The sequence below is a fragment of the Lucilia sericata genome, unplaced genomic scaffold (assembly GCF_015586225.1).
Source record: "Lucilia sericata isolate MDLA Ls3-8-SP2 unplaced genomic scaffold, ASM1558622v1 Contig000148F_arrow, whole genome shotgun sequence".
Classification (NCBI taxonomy): Eukaryota; Metazoa; Arthropoda; class Insecta; order Diptera; family Calliphoridae; genus Lucilia; species Lucilia sericata.
In genome coordinates this window covers 143,740-170,029 of record NW_023994180.1, presented here as the reverse complement: position 1 = coordinate 170,029, position 26,290 = coordinate 143,740, and the positions used below count along the sequence as shown (strand labels likewise).

Sequence of the window (26,290 nt, the reverse complement as noted above, 5' to 3'; positions counted from 1 at the left end):
TTAAAACGCATTTAAATCGAAAAACAAGCTTATTTTGAGATCACCCACATTTCCACTCAAAAATCCATTTTTTGGTCAAAAACATTAAATCGGCTATAACTTCGTTAAAACGCATTTAAATCGAAAAACAAGCTTATTTTGTGATCACCCATATTTCCTCACAAAAATCGATGTTTTGGCAAAAAACATTATATCGGCTATAACTTCGTTAAAACGCATTTAAATCGAAAAACAAGCTTATTTTGTGATCACCCATATTTCCCCACAAAAATCGATTTTTTGGCCAAAAACATTGAATCGGTTATAACTTCGTTAAAACGCAATTAAATCGAAAAACAAGCTTATTTTGTGATCACCCATACTTCACCACAAAAATCGATTTTTTGGTCAAAAATATTAAATCGGCTATAACTTCGTTAAAACGCATTTAAATCGAAAAACAAGCTCATTTTGTGATCATCCACATTTCCACTCAAAAATCCATTTTTTGGTCAAAAACATTAAATCGGCTATAACTTCGTTAAAACGCATTTAAATCGAAAAACAAGCTTATTTTGTGATCACCTATATTTCCTCACAAAAATCAATGCTTTGGACAAAAATCGGCTATAACTTTGTCAAAACGCATTTAAATCGAAAAACAAGCTTATTTTGTGATCACCCATATTTCCCCACAAAAATCGATTTTTTGGCCAAAAACATTGAATCGGTTATAACTTCGTTAAAACGCATTTAAATCGAAAAACAAGCTTATTTTGTGATCACCCATATTTCCTCACCAAAATCGATTTTTTGGCCAAAATTATTAAATCGGCTATAACTTCGTTAAAACGCATTTAAATCGAAAAACAAGCTTATTTTGTGATCACCCATATTTCCCCACAAAAATCGATTTTTTGGCCAAAAACATTGAATCGGTTATAACTTCGTTAAAACGCAATTAAATCGAAAAACAAGCTTATTTTGTGATCACCCATATTTCCTCACCAAAAACGATTTTTTGGCCAAAATTATTAAATCGGCTATAACATTGTCAAAACGCATTTAAATCGAAAAACAAGCTTATTTTGTGATCACCCATATTTCCCCACAAAAATCGATTTTTTGGCCAAAAACATTGAATCGGTTATAACTTCGTTAAAACGCAATTAAATCGAAAAACAAGCTTATTTTGTGATCACCCATATTTCCCCACAAAAATCGATTTTTTGGTCAAAAACATTAAATCGGCTATAACTTCGTTAAAACGCATTTAAATCGAAAAACAAGCTTATTTCGTGATCACCCATATTTCCCCACAAAAATCGATTTTTTGGTCAAAAACATTAAATCGGCTATAACTTCGTTAAAACGCTTTTAAATCGAAAAACAAGCTTATTTTGTGATCACCCACATTTCCACTCAAAAATCAATTTTTTGGTCAAAAACATTAAATCGGCTATAACTTCGTTAAAACGCATTTAAATCGAAAAACAAGCTTATTTTGTGATCACCCATATTTCCTCACAAAAATCGATGCTTTGGCCAAAAACATTAAATCGGCTATAACTTCGTCAAAACGCATTTAAATCGAGAAACAAGCTTATTTTGTGATCACACATATTTCTCCACAAAAATCGATTTTTTGGTCAAAAACATTAAATCGGCTATAACTTCGTTAAAACGCATTTAAATCGAAAAACAAGCTAATTTTGTGATCACCCATATTCCCCACAAAAATCGATTTTTTTGGCCAACAACATTAATTCGGCAATAACTTCGTTAAAACGCATTTAAATCGAAAAACAAGCTTATTTTGTGATCACACATATTTCCACTCAAAAATCAATTTTTTGGCCAAAAACATTAAATCGGCTATAACTTCGTTAAAACGCATTTAAATCGAAAAACAAGCTTATTTTGTGATCACACATATTTCCCCACAAAAATCGATTTTTTGGCCAAATCGAAGTTATGCCCATTAAATCGGCTATAACTTCGTTAAAACGCATTTAAATCGAACAAGTAAGAAAGTATAGTCGGGCGTGGCCGACCATATGATACCCTACACCAGTTATGAATATTAAATGTGATTTATTTTTCATAATATCGCATTTATCTTCAATATTCCCTTGTTCCGATACATTTAAGCAATTTATGGATGAAAAACTAATTTTCTGAAAGAGGCTTTATATGGGGGCTAGGGGCAAATATGGACCAAGCCCGATAAAATTTAACATAATATTTTATTGTGCTGAATTTCATCGCGATATATGTGTTTATAAGTTAATTTGGGACATTCAAGTAATTTTCTGAAGGGGACTTTGTATGGGAGCTAGGGTCAAATGGGGCCCGATCTTTATGAAATTTGGCAGGGTTATCAAGACTTCTAGTTATGCCGTATTTTATCGATATATCTGTATATTTAACATAATTATGAGCTCAGAAGCCCTTTTCGGGGGGTTCTGTTCTATGGGGGCTAGGTGAAATAATGGACCGATTTTAACCATTTTCAATAGGCTTCGTCCTTGAGTCAAATAAAACGTGCGTGCCAAATTTCATCCAATTATCTTGAAAATTGCGACCTGTAGCTTGCGCACAAGGTTTACATGGACAGCCAGCCAGCCAGACGGACGGACGGACCGACATAGCTTAATCGACTCTGAAAACTCAGATTCTAAGCTGATTGGTATACTTTAAGGTGGGTCTAGGACGAATATTTTTATATGTTACAAACATCAGCACAAATCCAATACACCCTCCCCACTAAAGTGGTGTAGGGTATAAAAACAAGCTTATTTTGTGATCACACATATTTCTTCACAAAAATCGATTTTTTGGCCAAAAACATTAAATCGGCTATAACTTCGTTAAAACGCATTTAAATCGAAAAACAAGCTTATTTTGTGATCACCCATATTTCCTCACAAAAATCGATTTTTTGGACAAAAACATTAAATCGGCTATAACTTCGTTAAAACGCGTTTAAATCGAAAAACAAGCTTATTTTGTGATCACCCACATTTCCACTCAAAAATCCATTTTTTGGTCAAAAACATTAAATCGGCTATAACTTCGTTAAAACGCATTTAAATCGAAAAACAAGCTTATTTTGCGATCACCCATATTTCCTCACCAAAATCGATTTTTTGGCCAAAAACATTAAATCGGCTATAACTTCGTTAAAACGCAATTAAATCGAAAAACAAGCTTATTTTGTGATCACCCATATCTCCCCACAAAAATCGATTTTTTGGCCAAAAACATTAAATCGGATATAACTTCGTTAAAACGCAATTAAATCGAAAAACAAGCTTATTTTGTGATCACCCACATTTCCACTCAAAAGTCAATTTTTTGGTCAAAAACATTAAATCGGCTATAACTTCGTTAAAACGCATTTAAATCGAAAAACAAGCTTATTTTGTGATCACCCATATTTCCTCACAAAAATCGATGCTTTGGTCAAAAATCGGCTATAACTTTGTCAAAACGCATTTAAATCGAAAAACAAGCTTATTTTGTGATCACCCATATTTCCTCACAAAAATCGATTTATTGGCCAAAAACATTGAATCGGTTATAACTTCGTTAAAACGCATTTAAATCGAAAAACAAGCTTATTTTGTGATCACCCATATTTCCTCACCAAAATCGATTTATTGGCCAAAATTATTAAATCGGCTATAACTTCGTTAAAACGCATTTAAATCGAAAAACAAGCTGATTTTGTGATCACCCATATTTCCCCACAAAAATCGATTTTTTGGCCAAAAACATTGAATCGGTTATAACTTCGTTAAAACGCAATTAAGCGAAAAACAAGCTTATTTTGTGATCACCCATATTTCCCCACAAAAATCGATTTTTTGGTCAAAAACATTAAATCGGCTATAACTTCGTTAAAACGCATTTAAATCGAAAAACAAGCTTATTTTGTAATCACCCATATTTCCTCACAAAAATCGATTTTTTGGCCAAAAACATTGAATCGGTTATAACTTCGTTAAAACGCAATTAAATCGAAAAACAAGCTTATTTTGTGATCACCCACATTTCCTCACAAAAACCGATTTTTTGGCCAAAAACATTGAATCGGTTATAACTTCGTTAAAACGCAATTAAATCGAAAAACAAGCTTATTTTGTGATCACCCATATTTCCCCACAAAAATCGATGCTTTGGCCAAAAACATTAAATCGGCTATAACTACGTCAAAACGCATTTAAATCGAGAAACAAGCTTATTTTGTGATCACACATATTTCCCCACAAAAATCGATTTTTTGGCCAAATCGAAGTTATGCCCATTAAATCGGCTATAACTTCGTTAAAACGCATTTAAATCGAACAAGTAAGAAAGTATAGTCGGGCGTGGCCGACTATATGATACCCTACACCAGTTATGAATATTAAATGTGATTTATTTTTCATAATATCGCATTTATCTTCAATATTCCCTTGTTCCGATACATTTAAGCAATTTATGGATGAAAAACTAATTTTCTGAAAGAGGCTTTATATGGGGGCTAGGGGCAAATATGGACCAAGCCCGATAAAATTTTGTGAATATATTTATATTAACATAATATTTTATTGTGCTGAATTTCATCGCGATATATGTGTTTATAAGTTAATTTGGGACATTCAAGTAATTTTCTGAAGGGGACTTTGTATGGGAGCTAGGGTCAAATGGGGCCCGATCTTTATGAAATTTGGCAGGGTTATCAAGACTTCTAGTTATGCCGTATTTTATCGATATATCTGTATATTTAACATAATTATGAGCTCAGAAGCCCTTTTCGGGGGGTTCTGTTCTATGGGGGCTAGGTGAAATAATGGACCGATTTTAACCATTTTCAATAGGCTTCGTCCTTGAGTCAAATAAAACGTGCGTGCAAAATTTCATCCAATTATCTTGAAAATTGCGACCTGTAGCTTGCGCACAAGGTTTACATGGACAGCCAGCCAGCCAGCCAGCCAGACGGACGGACGGACGGACCGACATAGCTTAATCGACTCTGAAAACTCAGATTCTAAGCTGATTGGTATACTTTAAGGTGGGTCTAGGACGAATATTTTTATATGTTACAAACATCAGCACAAATCCAATACACCCTCCCCACTAAAGTGGTGTAGGGTATAAAAACAAGCTTATTTTGTGATCACACATATTTCTTCACAAAAATCGATTTTTTGGCCAAAAACATTAAATCGGCTATAACTTCGTTAAAACGCATTTAAATCGAAAAACAAGCTTATTTTGTGATCACCCATATTTCCTCACAAAAATCGATTTTTTGGACAAAAACATTAAATCGGCTATAACTTCGTTAAAACGCGTTTAAATCGAAAAACAAGCTTATTTTGTGATCACCCACATTTCCACTCAAAAATCCATTTTTTGGTCAAAAACATTAAATCCACTGAAAAATCCATTTTTTGGTCAAAAACATAAAATCGGCTATAACTTCGTTAAAACGCATTTAAATCGAAAAACAAGCTTATTTTGTGATCACCCATATTTCCTCACCAAAATCGATTTTTTGGCCAAAAACATTAAATCGGCTATAACTTCGTTAAAACGCAATTAAATCGAAAAACAAGCTTATTTTGTGATCACCCATATTTCCACTCAAAAACCAATTTTTTGGCCAAAAACATAAATCTGCTGTAACTTCGTTAAAACGCAATTAAATCGAAAAACAAGCTTATTTTGTGATCACACATATTTCTCCACAAAAATCGATTTTTTGGTCAAAAACATTGAATCGGTTATGACTTCGTTAAAACGCATTTAAATCGAAAAACAAGCTTATTTTGTGATCACCCATATTTCCTCACAAAAATCGATTTTTTGGCCAAAAACATTAAATCGGCTATAACTTCGTTAAAACGCATTTAAATCGAAAAACAAGCTTATTTTGTGATCACCCACATTTCCACTGAAAAATCCATTTTTTGGTCAAAAACATAAAATCGGCTATAACTTCGTTAAAACGCATTTAAATCGAAAAACAAGCTTATTTTGTGATCACCCATATTTCCTCACCAAAATCGATTTTTTGGCCAAAAACATTAAATCGGCTATAACTTCGTTAAAACGCAATTAAATCGAAAAACAAGCTTATTTTGTGATCACCCATATTTCCACTCCAAAACCAATTTTTTGGCCAAAAACATAAATCTGCTGTAACTTCGTTAAAACGCAATTAAATCGAAAAACAAGCTTATTTTGTGATCACACATATTTCTCCACAAAAATCGATTTTTTGGTCAAAAACATTGAATCGGTTATGACTTCGTTAAAACGCATTTAAATCGAAAAACAAGCTTATTTTGTGATCACCCATATTTCCTCACAAAAATCGATTTTTTGGCCAAAAACATTAAATCGGCTATAACTTCGTTAAAACGCATTTAAATCGAAAAACAAGCTTATTTTGTGATCACCCACATTTCCACTCAAAAATCCATTTTTTGGTCAAAAGCATTAAATCGGCTATAACTTCGTTAAAACGCATTTAAATCGAAAAACAAGCTTATTTTGTGATCACCCATTATCTCACAAAAATCGATGCTTTGGCCAAAAACATTAAATCGGCTATAACTTCGTCAAAACGCATTTAAATCGAAAAACAAGCTTATTTTGTGATCACCCACGTTTCCACTCAATAATCCATTTTTTCGTCAAAACATTAAATCTGCTGTAACTTCGTTAAAACGCATTTAAATCGAAAAACAAGCTTATTTTTTTGATCACCCATATTTCCCCACAGAAATCGATTTTTTGGTCAAAAACATTAAATTGGCTATAACATCGTTAAAACGCATTTAAATCGAAAAACAAGCTTATTTTGTGATCACCCATATTTCCCCACAAAAATCAATTTTTTGGCCAAAAACATTGAATCGGTTATAACTTCGTTAAAACGCATTTAAATCGAAAAACAAGCTTATTTTGTGATCACCCATATTTCCCCACAAAAACCATTTTTTTGGCCAAAAACATTGAATCGGTTATAACTTCGTTAAAACGCATTTAAATCGAAAAACAAGCTTATTTTGTGATCACCCATATTTCCCCACAAAAATCGATTTTTTGGCCAAAAACATTAAATCGGCTATAACTTCGTTAAAACGCATTTAAATCGAAAAACAAGCTTATTTTGTGATCACCCATATTTCCTCACAAAAATCGATGTTTTGGCCAAAACCATTAAATCGGCTATAACTTCGTTAAAACTCATTTAAATCGAAAAACAAGCTTATTTTGTGATCATCCATATTTCCCCACAAAAATCGATTTTTTGGCCAAAAACATTAAATCGGCTATAACTTCGTTAAAACGCATTTAAATCGAAAAACAAGCTTATTTTGTGATCACCCATATTTCCTCACAAAAATCGATTTTTTGGCCAAAAACATTATATCGGCTATAACTTCGTTAAAACGCAATTAAATCGAAAAACAAGCTTATTTTGTGATCACCCATATTTCCTCACAAAAATCGATTTTTTGGCCAAAAACATTAAATCGGCTATAACTTCGTTAAAACGCTTTTAAATCGAAAAACAAGTCTATTTTGTGATCACCCATATTTCCCCACAAAATTCGATTTTTTGGCCAAAAACATTAAAGCGGCTATAACTTCGTTAAAACGCTTTTAAATCGAAAAACAAGCTTATTTTGTGATCACCCATATTTCCCCACAAAAATCGATTTTTTGGCCAAAAACATTAAATCGACTATAACTTCGTTAAAACGCATTTAAATCGAAAAACAAGCTTATTTTGTGATAACCCATATTTCCTCACAAAAATAGATTTTTTGGTCAAAAACATTAAATCTGCTATAACTTCGTTAAAACGCATTTAAATCAAAAAACAAGCTTAATTTGTGATCACATATGTTTTGGTCAATAACATATGTACCGATCCTTATAAAATTTTGTAAAATTATTTCTTTTATAATTAAAATCTGTAAACATTTCTATTTTCCCTAAAAATAAGATTTTTATTTCGATTTCTTTTTGGAACTATTTCCGTTTCCTAAAACATAGCTGCCAGAAAATGTACATATTTCATGCATAATGAATGAGGTGATAAATTGTATAATTAAGTTATTTCATGTACTCTGTAATATGAATAAAAATACTCAACATTTAATTTGTGTGAAAATGAAATTTTTTTTATCATGATAAATTCGCATTAATTAAATATGAATGTTCTTAATTACCGTAGTTTTTAAATAGCAAACAAATTAATTAACTTATTGGTATAACCGCAGATAAATACAAATATATTCAGATACATATATTAATGTACATATGTATAAGTATTTATGCATGAATTTTTAACCAAACAAATAAACATTTAATTAATAACATAAAAATTATTAACATTTTTTTTAAGGGAAAAACATTTGCATTTGAAGAGTGTATAAATTATTTGTGATCTGCTGTGTGAGACACCTGAGTTGATAATAGCATGGATAAAGTTATCATGAATTAAGTTGTTTTCGACAGAAAGCGTTAATATTACAAAAAGAATGCTTGATTGCTGGCAATTATTATATTAATAGTGTAAATTTTGTTGTTGTAAGTTAAATAATTAAAAAATAACTTATTTTAATTAGTGGAATGTTGCCTAAAAGAAAAATCAAGTAAAATTATCTTTTTTAATAAAGTGTCGTTCAAAAATGGACTTAATGTTCAAAGAAGTTAAAATTTTTAATACCCTCCACCTGTGGGCTAGTTTCTATAAACAAATTTGTGGGCCAATTATGGGCCGATTCGAAAAAATTTCGAAGAATGATTTATATCGTCACCTAACAACAATTTTGAGGAAAACTCCCAATTTATAGTAAAATTCTAAAAATATTGTTGTGAACTATTTCTACTAGACCGACAAACTGCACTAGGGCACATAGTGATTTAATGGACTTTTTGTAATTTTGTTACACCGTGTAATATTTCTTGCCATCAGCTATAAAATAATTTATAATTAATGCATATAAAGAAAATGTTATTTATAATTATTGTCTTTTATTGAAAAAATACTAATAACAAATATTTCAATTTAAATTTTTTTTTACAAATTTTATTACGTTTTTTTTTTTTTTCTTTTACTAAATCAATGCACATTAGTAAATAAATTAAATGCTACAACAATAATAGTAATAATAAAAAAAAAACCAACAGGAAGCGAGTTTAATTAATTATATATAAAAGAATTACAATAATTTGTTGTTGTTATTATTATTTAGTTGTTTGTTTTTAATATCAATTATATAAATAAATACATACATTGAAGTTTTTTTTTTGTATAAATTTCATATCAATTTGCTTTTTTGGGTTAATCTTAATTTGTATTTAAATACAATTAGCTTTTTTGAAGTTGTCTTAATATTTTTTTTGCTGTTGTGGTTTTGGTTTAAATAGAAATGCTTTGAATAATACAAAATATAGTTTTTATTTTGGTTTTGGTTGTATTAAATAGTTTTGGCTTTTTATTTTTGTTAAATTTATTAAATTGCTTTGTTGTAATAAATTCCTTAGTTTCTTAAGAATTTTTGTTTAATTTGGTACATTCTGTTTAATTTCAAAGTTCTTTTGCTGAGTCTCAGTGGGGTTTGGTTTTAAACTTTTATTTTATATTAGGTATTAGTATTGTTTAGTTTCCATATAGTCTATATAGCTAATAAATTAGTTAATATAAATTTTGTCTTTATAAGATTATATAACAAAAAAACTAAATGAAACCGTTTTCTATACTTAGCGTGCAGTTTCGTTTAAATTTTGTGCTTTTAAATTAAATCTAACAAAAGATTTCTTAAATTTCTTTTCTCTCTCTCTCTCTCTTTCTTAAACTTAAAGTTGACTTCCGATACGTGTTACAGCAGCATTTATGGCTTCAGCCACATAATTAACATTATTCTCATTTAGACCACACATATTAATACGTCCGGTCTTCAATAGATAAATATGATATTCATCAATCAAGATGCGCACTTGTTTTTCTAAAAATAGCAGGAAAAGAAAACATATTAAAACAAAATGTTAACAGTTAATTGGTTTTTGACATGCAAAAACGTTTATTTTATATTGATTGAGTGGAGTATACAAACCATTTAAGCCAGTATATGAGAACATGCCAATTTGTTGTGTAATGTGTTCCCATGTGCCGGGTGTTTTCAGTTCTTCTAGACGTTGTCTTAATGCTTGACGCATTTTGATGATACGACTGGACATAATTTTAATACAATCCATCCTGGAAATTGAAAAGTTAAATTTCTTTAAAATGTTTAAGTAAAATAATGTTAAAAGTCAAATGAATATTGTGAAAACCTAACACAACCTTGTATAGAATCATATAAAATATATTAAATTTTTTTAAATGTTTCTAAAGAAAAACTTTCGACTTTTCATAACTTTTTCATTAAACTTTTTCTAAAGAATATATTTTCAGTGAAACCTTTTCTAAAGAAAATCTTTCCTATAAAACTTTTTTCAAAAAAAAGCTTTCCAATGAAACTTTTTTCTAAAAAAAGCTTTCCAATGAAACTTTTTTCTAAAAAAAGCTTTCCAATGAAACTTTTTTCTAAAAAAAAACTTTCCAATTAAACTTTTTCTAAAGAAAAACTTTCCAATGAAACTTTTTCTAAAGAAAAGCTTTCAAATGAAACTTTTTCTAAAGAAAAACTTTACCATGAAACTTTTTCTACAGAAAAACTTTGGCAATAAAACCTTTTCTAAATAAAACTTTGAAGATGAAACTTTTTCTAAAGAAATCTTTGCCGATGAAACTTTTTCTAAAGAAAAACTTTGACAATGAAACTTTTTCTAAAGAAAATCTTCGCCAATAAAGCTTTTTCTAAAGATAAACTTTGCCAATGATACTTTTTCTATAGGAAAACATTCCAATTAAACTTTTTCTATAGAAAAATATTCTAATGAAAACTTTCTAAAGAAAAACATTCTCAATGAAGCTTTTCTGAAGACATTCCAATAAGTCTTTTCTAAAGAAAAACATTCCAATAAATCTTTTTCTTAAGATAAACAATCCAATAGATCTTTTTCTAATTAAAGCCTTTCCAATATAACTTTTTCTAAAGAAAAGCTTTCCAATAAAACTTTTTCTAAAGAAAGACTTTTCAAATGATCTTTTTCTACAGAAAGACTTTTCAAAGGAACTTTTTCTATAGAAAAACTTAGTAATGAAACTTTCTAATAAAAAACATTAAAAATAAAACTTTATCTATTTTACGATGAAACTTTTTCTAAAGAACGACGTTCCAATAAAAAATTTTCTAAAGAACGACTTTCCAATAGAAATTTTTCTAAAGAAAACCGTTCCAATTAAACTTTTTTCTAAATAAAAACTTTCCAACAAAACTTTTGCAATAAAAACATTCCAATGAAACTTTTTCTAAAGAAAAACGTTTCAAGGAAACTTTTCTAAATAAAAACTTGATAATGAAGTTTTTTTCTATAGAAAAACATTCCAATAAAACTTTTTCTAAAAAAAAGCTTTCAAAATGAAACCTTTTTCAAAAATTTTTCCAAAATAAATCTTTTTCTAAAGAAAAACCTTCCAATAAAACTTTTTCTAGAGAAAAACAATGCGGCTCATAGCGAATATAGTGAAATTTAAAGAGATTCATATTGAATTAAATGATATTAGAGCCGTTTAAAATAATAAGAAATTTCAATTAAAAATCTTACCATTCCTTTCTCAAATCAGCATTATTCAAAACAGTCGATACAATACGACTACCATAGGCAGGGGGATTTGAGTACATGCCACGAACCAATAAAGTGAACTGAGATTGTACTGCTTCCTTAACAGCAGGAGTATTTGATACTACACTTAAATTACCAACACGTTCACAATACAGACCGAAATTCTTAGCAAACGATTGGGCACAGAATAGTTCAAAACCACGTTTAACAAAATATCTCACAGCCCAGGCATCATAATCGGGATCACCGCTAGCAAAACCTTGATAAGCTGAATCAAAGAAGGGGAACAATTTTTTGCGTTCCATCAAATCGGCTATTTGAACCCATTGTTCGTGAGTAGGATCACAGCCGGTGGGATTATGGGCGCAAGCATGTAAAATAATAACAGCACCTTCGGGAGCCTTTTCTAAATCAGCCAAAAGACCTTCAATATCCAAAACACGTTTACTTTGGTCCCAGTAGTGGTAAGTATTGGGCTGTTCAAATCCAGCATCCATAAACACCTTATGATGATTCTCCCAAGTAGGATCGGAATAATAGAAAACTTTGCGGTTCATTTGACGGCGCAAAAATTCAGCACCAACACGCAAGGCACCTGTACCAGACAGGGTTTGTACACCAAAAGCCTTCAATAAAAATAAACAAATTATAAAAGAGTCATACACAAACATAAAATGTTTACTCACTCTATTTTCACTCAAGGCGGGAGAATCTTCACCTAGTAACAAAGTGGTTGCTGCTTTTGTAAACGCTTCAGTACCTGTTAATAACACAATTAAATTTGTTTGTTAATTGATAAGATTTCAAACAATTTGTTTAAGCACTCTAACACAACACACACAAATTATGGTAAAATTTCTTTTGTATACACTCGCTAATTAACCATAAATCTTAAACATCCAATCACAAGGATAGTTACTTAAATACACTTACCTAAAACTGGTAAATATTCATGGTTTATCGTATCATCGCTGGCAATTTGAATCTCTGTTTTACGTACCACCGGCAATACCCAGGGTTTGCCTTCGCTAGTACGATAAGCTGCAAATAGAAATAAGTAAATAGATTGTAATTAGTTGAGGGAATTATTAATTGAGTTGTTTTAATTTAAGCTAATTAATATTGTACTTGAAAATGAAGAGATGAAATAAATAAGTAGATGGTGTTAATTATGAAAATTAGTTTTTATTATTTTTGGTTGATTTGTATAAAGCAATAAGGAGCAGAAGTGGTTATAATATTAGCATAGAGATTTATTTTTAATCGAGTTATCAAATATAGAAATATTCTAAATTTTCTAACAGAAAATTAGACAATATTGTAGGAAAATCTTATTTAGCCAAATAATAACGATTCGTACGAAAATTTTAAATAACATGGTGTAGCAGACTATTTAAGTTGATTCATATATAATTTAAACGTTCCAAAGAAACTTTTTCTTTACCAATAAAGCTGAAGAAAAACTTTAGAAATTAATTTTTTTGCATAAAAACTATCCAATCAAAATTTTACTAAAGAAAATACTTTCCAATAAAACTTTTTCTTAAGAAATATATTCCAAACTTTAAAAAAAGCTTTCCATGCTACTTTTTCAAAAGAAACAACTTTCCCGTAAAACTTTTTTTAAAGAAAAACTTTCAAATTAAACTTTTTTAAAGAAAAAGTTCTTATTGAAACTTTTTCTAAAGAACAACTTTTAAATTAAACTTTTTCTAATGAAATACCCAATGAAAACTTTAAAATTAAACTTTTTCCAAAGACAATACTATGACTTTCAAATAGAACTTTCCAATGAATTTGTCTTTCTTTCCAATCAAACTTATTTTAAAGAAAAAACTTTCCAATCAAAGTTTTTCTAAAGAAAAGCTCTCCAATGAATCTAAAGAAAACCTTTCAAATGAAACTTTTTCTTAAGAACAAACTATGACATTGAAATAAAACATTTTCTAAACTTTCCAATGAATTTTGTCTAAAGAAAAACTTTCAAACATTTTCTGAGATAAAATTTTACGAATGAAACTTTTCCTAAAGAAAAAAAGATTAAAATTTTTCTAAGAAAAACTCTCTAGTGAAGCTTTTCCTAAGAAAAAACTTTTCCATGAAGCTTATTCTAAATAAAAGCTTTCCAATTAAACTTTTTCTTAAGAAAAACTTTCCAAATTTTCTAAAAAAGCTTTCCATGGAACTTTTTCTAAAGAAATAACTTTTCAATCAAACTTTTTATAAACATTTTGAAATTTTGAACTTTTTCTAAAGAAAAAGGTTCAAGTTAAACTTTTTTAAAGAAAAAATCCCTAACGAAACATTTTCTAAAGAACAACTCCCAAAAAACTTTTTCGAAAGAAACACTCCAATGAAACTTTTTCAAAAAACTTTTCAAAGAAATTTTTTTAAAGAAAACTTTTTATAAAGAAACATTTTGAAATTAAACTTTTTCTAAAGAAAATGAAGCTTCTTCTAAAGAACAACTTGCCAATGAAACTTTTTCGAAAATAATACTCCAATGGAACTTTTTCCAAAAAACTTTCCAACTAATTTTTTTTTAAGAAAAAAAATGAAACTTTCTAACCACGAACTTTTAAATCAAACTTTATCTAAATAAAAACTTTACAATGAAACTTTTCCTTGTTCATTTAGAACAGAATAGAAGTAGAGTTAACCTATTTAGAAAATAAAGAATATTTAATATTTACCTATTCGTTGAACCGGTTCAAATAAAATCGTATGAAACTTTAAACGCTTCAAATATAATCGAAAATTAAACTGTTTAAAATAGCCTACAAAGAAAATTAACTCGGTTCATATAGTGTGCAACATGAAACGTTTAATATGCAATATCAGAAAACAAAAAAACCAGTTAAATTGGATCTTTATAAAATCTTAACCGGTTAAACTTTAACAATCTTTTAACAAAAATTGCTTAATAATCATCAAGATAACATCTGTTTTTTTGAACATTAATTCTATAAGTGTGCCATAGTTTGTTCAGTCTGACCAGATAAGTTAAAACCAATCAATTAGGAATTGAAATAATGTATAATCAAAAAAATAGGTTAAAAAAGTTAACGAAATACATTTAAAAGCCCTTAGATACTAAGAAGTCAAATATATAATATATGAACTTATACAGGAATTCTATTTAATCTTAGAATATTAAAAACTTAAATTGTCATAAATTTAATATTGTTACTTGGTCAAATAAACTTTGTACTATTTGAATATATAGAAAATCTAAGACAGAAACGATAACTCTTAGATAAGACAGTCTCTTAAAGATAAGATGAAATTTGAAATAAATGAAATATTTTGTAAATTTATTGCTTGGATTTAAAATATTTGTTTAACAACGTGCTTAAAGTGTCGTATAAAAATCAATAGTAGTATAAGTTTGAACTTAAAAACTGTTGATAAGAACTTATTATTTATATATTTCTAGTGTATTAATTATGTACAATTGAATTCTAACATGGAGGTATTTATTTTGCTTTGTTGACGTTCAATTCATTCAGTTTTTAATCCGTAAATATGATGACAATGTTGTTTGATTAGATTACAAGTGGAAGATAATATTTAAACGTAGTCTTTCACACATTATACTCGTGCATGTGTTTTCATTATTTTCAGCTTAATAGTAAAGTGCATCCATCATTTATATTTGTGCACAGTGTTACGTATTGGTTGTTTGTTTGTTTTTTTTTTTTTTTCTTAATAAATGTAATTAGAGCTTATTGTTTGTCGGCAAATATATATATTTTCTTCTTTAGTATTTCTATATTTTAAATTATTTAAAAGCGAAATTTAAAACTAGTATAAAATAAATTTGTTTGTTTTAGATAGTGCTGTTGTAGAGGTTATCATTTTCATAACCTTTTCTAAAACTGGTTTAAGCAGTAAAAAATATGTTTCTAAAAATTTTCCAAATCTAAATTTTGTTGGTGGTCTTGAACTAGGTAATCAAAATATAAATACTAAACTAATTTCCGCTTAGTATTAGCGATTGGGGCAGATATAAGTATTCTCTGTATAAATAAATTCACTACTAATGCATTCTCTCTTTTAAAAATTTATTCAAATGTTGTAAGTAAACAACATTTGAATAAATTTGTTTATTAATTTACATACATAACTACATTATTTACTGTCTAACAATTTACGCTCTAAATAAATAAAAAGTTTTTAGTGTAAATGTTGTATTAGATGCATACAAAATTATTATTTTTTTCCATATTTAAAATTAAATATTAAATTTATTACTAAAATTAAATTTTTACTACTTATTGTTAGCAGTTCTAATAAAATTGATTTTTATTAGGCGTAATTCCAGCAAAATATTGACGTTTAAAAAAAACTATCAACAAAATTAAATTAACTGATAATAAAAGGACTGATAACCCTAACAAATTATTTCACATTTCAAAATTTTGTATTTGTTTAACTTGGATTTTATGTGAAATTTAATTGAGATTATTTTTTATAAATACATGTTTTACACATAATTTTTTTTTAAACATTGTTTCTATGTATATGCATGAGCTGATGGACCCCTAATGGTGTACATATTATGAAATCATATGACGTAAATATAAATATCACGAGTTTTTGTAGTTATCAATTTGATTTTTGTTTTGTTTTATATTTATTTTTTGCATTCATATGTTAACCATGTAAATTATGCAGTTTAAAATTGAATTGTTTTGTTACTAGGTTCTCCTATACAAATATAGGGGCCATTAAGTAATTAAATGTCAAAGTTTTATCAATTGTGGTGAATCTGAAGTACAAAAAAATGTGGAAAGCATTTAAAAATAATAATGTCTAGTTGCTTTTTTCATTCAAAATATCATTAATGTTTTTTTTTTTTTTTTTGTTAAATTAAAGCAAACTTTTCTAAAAAGTCTTCTTTTTCTAAAGAAAAACTATCGAAAGCATTTTTTTCTAAAAAGAAACAATTCCTAAAAAAAACTTTTTAAAGAAATTTTATTTAAAAAAAAACTTTCCGGTCATACTTTCTGTAAAAACCTTCCAATGAAAAGTTTTCTAAAAAATCTTTCCAATGCCACATTTTCTAAAGAAAAGCTTTCCAATCAGACTTTAGCTTAAAGAAACTTTTGTAAGAAAAATAAACTTTTTCTAAAGAAAAAATTTCCCAATCAAACTTTTTCTGAAGAAAAGCTTTACCATTAAATTTTTCTAAACAATAACTTTCCAACGAAACTTTTTCTAAAGAAAAACTTTTCCAATGAAATGTTTTCTAAAGAAAAATCCATCAATGAAACTTTTTGTAAAGAAGTTTTTCTAAAGAAAAACTTTTTAGTAAAATTGTTCTAAAGAAAAACTTTTTAGTAAAATTGTTCTAAAGAAAAACTTTTTAGTAAAATTGTTCTAAAGAAAAACTTTTTCAATTAAACTTTTTTTAAAGAAAAGCTTTCCAATGAAACTTTTCTAAAGAAAAACTTGTCCAATGAAACCTTTTCTTAGGAAAAACTTTCCTAATGAAACTTTTTCTAAAGAAAAATTTTCCCAATAAAACATTTTCTAAAGAAAAATTTTTTGATAAAACTTTTTCTAAAGAAAAATTTTTTGATAAAACTTTTTCTAAAGAAAAACTTTCCCAATGAAACTTTTCTAAAGAAAAACTTGTCCAATGAAACCTTTTCTTAAGAAAAAATTTCCCAATTAAACTTTTTCTAAAGAAAAATTTTCCTAATGAAACTTTTTCTAAAGAAAAACTTTTCAATAAAACTTTTTCTAAAGAATAATTTTCCAAATAAAACTTTTTTTCAAGAAAAACTTTCTCAATGAAACTTTTCTAAAGAAAAACGTTCAGTATGGAACTTTTTCTAAAAACTTTATCAATGGACTTTTTCTAAGCAAAAGCTTTCTCGATGAAGCTTTTTCTAAAAAAGCTCTCCAATGAAACTTTTTCTAAAGAAAAACTTGTACAATGAAACTTTTTCTAAAGGAAAAAATCACCAAAGATAATTTGTGTAAAGAAAAACTTCGCCAACGAAACTTTTTCTAAAGAAAATCTTTCCCAATAAAACTTTTCTAAAGAAAAACTTTCGCAATGAAACTTTTGAAATTAAACTTTTTTTAAAGAAAAACTTTCTCAATGAAACCTTTTCTAAAGAAAAATTTTCACAATGAAACTTTAAAAAAAAAAAAATTTCCCAATGGAACTTTTTCTATAAAGCTTTTTCTAAAAAAACTTGAAACTTTCTAAAGAAAAACTTTCACAATGAAACTTTTTTTAAAGAAAACTTTCCAATAAAACTTTTTCTAAAGAAAATATTGCCAAAAAGTTTCCTGAGCTTATTATAAAGAAAAAATTCCCAAATTTGTAAAAAATCAAATAAAAATAATGGATTTTTAGCGAAAAATCGAATTTTTACCATAAATAAAGAAAATTTCACAAAAACATTCTCCATTTCATTCATATTTCCTATTGGTATCTTTATACTATTAATATTTAAACACAAAAGAACTCATAACTCATACCCAAAACTTTTAATTTGTCAGACATCTTCTTTCACATTAGGGTTATTAACCCATTAACACACAAGAGACCTCTTTCAATAAGACAACATTTTTCCATTGTTAAAATTTAAAAGAAATGAAGATTTCAAAACACTAGCTCATCAAGTTCAATGACAGAAAACCTTAAAAAATTAAAAACAACTAAAAAGAACATGCAAACCATTCAACAACTATTTAAACTTGAACAAAATATTTCGTTCACACAATAATTAAATTTATTTTTTGTGTTTAGTCACTGGACTGCTGAACCAATTCAAAAGAAGCTACCCATTTATTTATAAAGCATATCGACAACCTGTTTTTGGTTTCTTGTTCAATATCATAATTATTTCTTTATAACTAGATTAAAGAGTTATCATAAATTAAATAAATATCAGAAGATAAATTTTAAAAAAGCTAAACTTAGACAGAAGATAATTTAAAATACAAATCTAATGTTAATTTTATGCATACACACACACAAAAGGTGTTATTTTTATTATTTGTTTAGTGTCACTATAAATTATTTACACTTTATCGAATTAATTGTTGTTAGATAAATTATTAAGATTAAATAAAATATGTTGTTCAATTTACAGCTTTAAAATTAAATTTATTAATAGCTTGTAAACAAAAAAAAAATGTGTGATATTTCTCATAAACATAAATTATTTATAACGAAAACAAACAACAACAATGTAATTGTTTGCAAATATATTATTTATTTAGTTTATTCAACTTTAATATGCTATAAATCTTTAAATTACATTCACTTTTCAATTAAGAAATGTTTCAATTTCACTGAAACTGTCGTCAAACAATTAACTCAATTTTAAACATGTTTTAAAAGTGTAATTAACCTCTCTGCCTTTAGTTTTTTTGCAATGTACTTTGTTCTTGCAATTGATAAAAGTATAAATAACTTTAATGACATTTAATTAATATTTTATTAACGATATTAAATTTGATTTAATGTTGTAGAAACTGATTGAAAAAATGTGCAATTAAAACATAAAAAGATAAAAAACAAATATGTATTTATAATATTTGCACTAAAATGATAACAAAATTATTTTAAAAATGTTTTTACTTAGAACTATTCCTAGTGAAACTTTAAAGTATATAAACATCAAGATTAAGTTTATCATTTTATGATTCATCTTTATTTAAAATTAACCGAATTTGGCTAAAATAATAAAGTAGGTTCCCGTTAAAATATTTAATATATTTTGAATTGTTATATTAAACTTAAAATGTAAAATAGTTGTTTTTTCTTTTTTAGACAAAATCATTTGACCATTTTTGTAAAATTTGGACAATAAATAAGTAATGTTGAATTGCCTTTTATGTAGAAAAACGTTGATTTTAACTTTTAATAAAAAACTTTCAAAAACAAAACTTTTTCCTAAAAAAAATGAAATTTTTTCTGAAGAAAAACTTTCCAATGAAAAATTGTTCAAAGAATAACTTTCCAATGCAACTTTGAAACCAATAAAACATTTTCTAGAGGAATACTTTCAAATAAATCTTTTAAAATATCGAGGGACTATATTCAATAGTCTCTATCTGTCATTTTCATGAAAATAAGATTTCGATGGCAAAATATCCAGCAAACTATGACGCATCAGTGACATACATTTCAAAAGAAAAAAATATTTTTTGGCAATTTTATAGCAATTTTTAAATTTCTCTCTCTTAAAAAAAGAAAAATTCTGAATGCAAAACTCTCTATCTTATCCAAAAATTGCTTCAAACTCTATTATTTTGGATAATTTTCTATTGCAAAACAAGTGTTTTTACTAATTTGGACATGCTGAACACAAATCCAAATCAAACCCAAACCCAAATCACAAAAATATTTTAAATCGGTTTAATAGTTTTCGAGATATTGCTCATTATGATACTAATTTGATTAATTTTATTGCCGTGTTTAACCATATTACATTGATTTTGGACCAAAAACTTATAATCTGTTGCTTTTTCAACAATTTGGTTTATATTACTTCATTAAATTGCATAAAATATAATATTTATTGATATTAAATCAAATAAAACATTTATATTTCTATGAAAAACTTTTTAAACTTTTAACTTTTTAGCTCTATCTCATATAAATTGGTGAATAATTTTGCAAATAATGCAAACTTTTAAATTCTTGTTATATAACGATTTAGAATATGGTCGTAAAAACATATTGTAGAAGAAAAAACTCAAAAATCTTCACGAACTAGCGAAATAAACAGTTTTTTTGCTCTCCTGAAAACTTGTGTTATTTTAGGTAGAGACTATTGAAGATAGTACCTCGATATCTTTATTCAACATTTTCCAATGAAATTTCACCTTAAGCCAAACTTTCAAAAGAAATTTTTTGTAAATAAAAACTTTCCAAAAAAAAAATTTAAAGAAAAGCTGTAAAATAAACATTTTCTCAAAAAATCCGTTTCAAAAAAAAAAAAAAAAATAAACTTTTTCTAAAGAAATTATTCCAATAAAACTTCTAAAGTAAAACCTTCCAATTAAACTTTTTCTATAAAAAAGCTTTCCAATTATACTTTTTCTGAAGAAAATTCTTTTAATGAAACTTTTTCTAATGAAAAACTTTCCAATTAAACTTTTTCCTAAAGAAAGACTTTTCAAAAAAAACTTGTTGCAAAAAAACGTTTTCTTAAGAGAAATATTCCAATAAAACTTCTAAAGTAACTTTCCTAAGATACTTTTTATGAAGAAATTTTTTCCAATAACACTTTTTCCAATTTTACTTTTTTCCAAAGAAAAACTTTTCAATAAAACATTTTTCCAAAGCAATGCTTTTCGATAATACTGTATCTTAAGAAAAACATTCCAATGAAACTTTTTCTAAAGATAAACTTTTCAAAAAATTCCAGGTAAAGACCTTTCAAATGAAGCTTTTTTCCAAAGCAAAGCTTTTTGATTATACTTTTTATAAAGAAGAACTATTCAATGAAACTTTTTTCCAAAGCAAAGCATTTCGATGACACTTTTTTAAAGAAACATTTTTTGAAACAAGGCAGGTAAACAAAAAGTTCCAATAAAACTTTTTCTAAAGAAAATATTCCAAAGACTCTATTGCTAAAGAAAGATTATAAAATATTTTCTAAATAAATCTTTTTAAGAAAAATATAAAAAAAAATAAAGAAGAATTTTCTGGAAGGAAAACTTCAGAAAGACAATTTTTAAAAGAATAACTTCTTCGGGGAGTTATTCTTTTAAAAATTCTAAAGTAAAGCATTCTAAAGCAAAAGTTTCCAAAGAAACTTTTAGTAATTTTAGCTAGTTATAATGAAACTTTTCTAAAAAGAAACTTGGAAAAAAACAGCTATAAGAATAACTTTGAAACAACTACGGAAAGAAGCTTTTTAAAAAAGCTTTTACTAATATATGAAAATAATGACTTTAAAACTGATCTAAAGAAAATCTTTGAAAATCTTTGATCTAAAGAACTTTGTTTTAAATTTAGAAAGAAGCTTTTGAAAATAACTTTAACCGGAAGCTTTTTTAAATAAACTAAACCTTTTCTAAAGAAAATAATGCCCTCCAGAGGAACGTTTTTTTAGAGAAATTGTTGCAAAATGAACTTTTCTAAACAAAAACTAATGAAAGAAACTTTTTGCAAAAAACTTCTAAAGAAAAAAACTTTGAGTAAAATTTAGGTTTTCACAGGTAGCCAATTTCGGCTTTACTTGGGTCCATGTTGATTCCTTTGTAAAAAAAATTTAGAAGCTTTTAAAAATAACTTTAACAGAAAGCTTTTAAAAATAACTTTAACAGAAAGCTTTTTTAAAAAAACTAAACCTTTTCTTTAGAAAATAATGCTCTTCTGAGGAACGTTTTTTAGAGAAATTGATGCAAAAAGAACTTTTCTTAACAAAAACTAAGAAAAGCAACTTTTTGCAAAAAAAAACTTCTAAAGAAATCTTTTTTGATGAAACTTTTTCTAAAGAAAATGTTTCTTTTAAAAAATTTTAAAATTTTTCCTAAAGGAACTTATTATGCAGCATACTTTTTTTCTTATTTAAAATGGTGCAACCATTTTTTAAATAGCAAATTGTTTGCCAACAAATTATTAGTATACAAATTATGTACACAAATGTCAAGCAATTTTTTTATGTATATTATTTACAAACTTATATTTATGTATATTAATCGTAAATGTATAATAAATAAATTTGGCAAACAAAATTATTTTTCTTTATACAAAATAATTAGAATAATACTAAATATGAAAAAAATCTAAATATAAAGAAAAGAATACAATATAAAGAAATCAATATAGGAAGATTTATTATGTAAAATACATGGATAGAAAAGTTATATAAACATTTTAGGGAGAAATTTGGATTCAGTTACTGAAGGGTGTATACTTCAGGAACTTTGAAAACTAAAATCGGATAGATTACAGAACATTGAGATTCGTTTTTTAGAGATATTAAAATTTTTAAATATAGTGTTGTAAACTACTCTACAAGAGCTACAGACTGCACCATTTGTACCAACGATTTATAGAATAAATTTAGTATAAAAATTTGTTTTATAAACCTTTCATAAATATAAATAAGTATGAATAAAGCCGTTATTGATCTCCTCAGTTGACAACACTGTTGTCAATTTTTTATAAAATTTTTTAAGTAAAAATATTTAAACATTTAAATTCCGTTACTTTTTTTCAAATTACATAACTAATTTTGGATTAGTTTCTAAATCTAAAAAAATCTTTACAAAACAAAATTAATCCATAGAAAAAGTTAAAAGAAACAGAAATGAATGCCTCATCATAATGTTTTTTTTTTTTTTTTGTTTATATAGTAAAAACAAACGCTTTTATTAATGATGAAACTTAACCTCCAAATAACCTTTACTTTGTAGGTTACACTTTATACAACAAAAATAAAAAGACCATAATAATAATAATAATAAAAAAAGAGAGTACTTGAGAAAAAATAACAACAAATAATAAAAAATATCAAACAAGTAAAAAATTTTGTTTTTGTTTCAAGTGGGAAAACAAACGTTGTTATAAAAATAAAACGTAAAATTGCAAAAAACAACAACAACACAAAGTATTATTAAAATGATGCGAAAAAAATATTTGCATAGAGCAAAATAATTTCTATATAGGATACGTAAGCTATTTATTAGTAAATGCAATATTTTGCTAAAAACAATTTCATTTAACAGACACTGGGGGCGAATGAATAAATGCGTCAGAGTAAATATTATAAGTAATTGTCTTTGTCTGTCTAGTATTAAACACAAATTATCTGCATAGTATCTAACAAAATATATTTAATTTTAGGTAAAATAGCACTACTAACAACAATATGGGTATAGAGAAATTTTGTGTAGCTACTTATTAAACAAACAAAAAGAAAATTGTAAAAAAAAAGCAATGTAAAACTTACCACCCACACCCAAGTTGGCTTTTTTGGCATTAGTATCCTCCTGGAAGGCACGGTTCAAGGCGAACACCTCAATGGCTGGTCCCTTTTCCACACAATCATAAATGGAACACGACATTTTGGTTTTGTTAGTTAAAAAGCCAAATGTATTAGAGAAAATAAATTTTACTAAGGAAATGGGGTTGATGACTCCAACTGATAAATTAAAAGTAAAAAACTTTAATTTATAATTTGCTCCGTTGAAAAAAAAACTTAACAAATATTTAGCACTGCAGTGTTTTTCTTTAATTTTTCGTTGTTGTAATAACCGGCGAAATAACACAAATTTAAATAAAATGTATGTATAAGCGAAAAATGAGGAAAGACCCGTGCGGTGGTGGTTAACGCTGCGTTTGCAAACGTATTATGTGACCGACTGACTGACTGGGTTAGTAAGAAACTTTGCCGGAATAACAAGAAGAAAATAAATGAATGAATATGAACACACAAAATATACACAATCTAATCGTCGTCTACAGAGGCAGTGAAAAAGCAAATAAGATTGTTTAGTCGGTCAAAGACGACTACACAATTCCCTGCATTAAAAGTTATATGTACGTTAAAACTTGGTGTGAATTACAGAAAAGTGAATAAAGTAGGTCTAGTAGAGTATTTCAAAACACCATATTTAAAATGTTTAATACCTATACCTCGGAAATCGGAAGTTATCCTAAAAAATGGATTTTTAATTGCTGTCAGACTTAAAAATTTTAATCTCAAATAGATAAACTTTTCTGCTCTTTAAAAAAGTATATACATTTCTATATTCTGAAGGAACATACCTGAGTTATTAGGAACTGAATCCAATTTTTTACCCTTTTTTGGAACTTTAAGTCCATTTTTGACGGACAGTTTTTTAAGAAAGGCTTTTTTCTTTTAGTACATTTTAGACCCGTTTGCAGTCTTCACTTCTTAGAAATAGAATCACAATGAACCTTATAGACTCCTAGTGCAGTTGATCCTTTCTATACATAACCCTTCCTGACCTAACCTAAGCCATATGGAACCATATAACATAAAATTAAACATACATACACGTTCGTGATTCATGACAACCCGTAAGAGAGAACAATTTGGAACTTTTTAGTTCCTCAAATGATAAATACAATTTTTTCTGAATTATCTCTAAGAGGATCTAATTGTACTTCTTCATTTTTTGTATAAAGTTTTTCTATTTATTGGGATAATGCCGATTAAAACGAATCTATTAGTTTGTGAGAATTAGGGCTAATTTCAATGGGACCCAAATTTTAACCATTACAAAACTGTGACCTGCATTTTGGTTATAAGATTCACAAGGACACAAGTATGAGCATAATAAAGTCTGAATATTATGCCTATATGACCCATTTTCCTATAATAATCCATTAATTTCCTTATGTTACAAACCAATGAATGAATAATAACCCCGCCGTAGTAGTATAACAACTTCGAGTAGATAAAAACCAACAAATTTTTCTGCCCGCTCAAGAGAAGTTAAAATGCAAAGCAATGAATTGATGACGTACACTAGTTTTATGATTTGTTTAATATTTTAATATCGATGAGGAACGGATGAAGAGTTTGTTGATAGAAACGTGCAGGGAAATAAATAACCATACATTAACACAACACACTCACCCGCACGTAGACATTAAACAATCTATTGTTTTGTTTATATCATTTGTTTGTTTTGTCTGTCTATTGTTTTCTCTCACCACCATGTAATAGGAAAAATAATTACTATTACAATTTGTGTATCTTTTTTTTTTTGCTTTAATAATTACACGTCTCTTCTTTATATTTACTATTATAGCAGCACATTTTTCACCCTCGGATTTTACCTGTGCTAAACCAGCTGTTTTATTGCCATTTCCCTCTTTTTTTTTAAGAAGATAAAACAAGCATTTAATTTTTTGTTTTTATTATTTTTTGTGTCACAATGACAGCAATTCATTCACAATAGTTTGCAAAAAATAAATTCTTTGAAGAGAGAGGAAGTGCTGTTGTGCACAGAAAATTCGTTAAGCTGCGCACAAGGCGAATTCACATAAGGTGGTGGCAGTTCGTCATCAGTAGCATTTTCCATTTATTTTGTATTTGGTCCGCACTAATTAAAGTTTTTGTGAAATTTTTATATTTTATAAAAAATAATCATCAAAATGAGAAACAAAACAGCAATCGTGATTTAATTTTAGACAAGTTGGTACCTAGAAAGTATACTGTAAAGAATCATAATCCCTTGCCCCCAAGTCCATTTTAGATTTTGTTTAAAAAGCCTATATAACAACGAAATTCGACATAAACAAATAAACAAAATACACAAAGCAATAAAAGCAACACCTATCCAAACATATGTTTTTTTCAATAAATAATGCTGTTGTTGCTTCTTTGTCAAAGCAAAAATAAAATTTTTTGATGAAATTTTCAGAGATTGTCTCTGATTTTTGTTCATATCTCCGTTATTTATGGACGGATTTTGTTGATTTTAAATAGGAAACTTCTCGAAAGCATGTCTGACAGAATTATTGAATTATTTGGATTCCGAAGATAACAAAAATTTCTTCTAGAAATTATCTGTCTTTGATTAATCCAAACTCCACTAAAAGACATATTCC

The 26,290-nt window shown here is 27.3% G+C and overlaps 1 protein-coding gene across 3 annotated transcripts; it reads right to left on the bottom strand.

The window, feature by feature from the left end:
* Positions 1–9,387: 9,387 nt before the first annotated feature.
* Positions 9,388–25,603, bottom strand: LOC119601197 (aspartate aminotransferase, cytoplasmic). Of its 3 annotated transcripts, none has more exons than XM_037951978.1 (7): positions 25,517–25,603; positions 23,658–23,849; positions 12,655–12,762; positions 12,408–12,481; positions 11,704–12,347; positions 10,107–10,249; positions 9,388–9,998 (listed from the first exon to the last, which is right to left on the bottom strand). In XM_037951978.1, the coding sequence occupies exons 2-7, from the start codon at positions 23,770–23,772 to the stop codon at positions 9,850–9,852; spliced, it is 1,233 nt and encodes a 410-aa protein (XP_037807906.1). In that variant the 5' UTR covers positions 23,773–23,849; positions 25,517–25,603; the 3' UTR covers positions 9,388–9,849. The 3 variants fall into 3 exon arrangements, with proteins under 3 accessions (XP_037807906.1, XP_037807905.1, XP_037807904.1); XM_037951977.1 differs by having other exon boundaries at positions 25,314–25,567; XM_037951976.1 differs by lacking the exon at positions 25,517–25,603 and having other exon boundaries at positions 23,658–24,100.
* Positions 25,604–26,290: the final 687 nt, after the last annotated feature.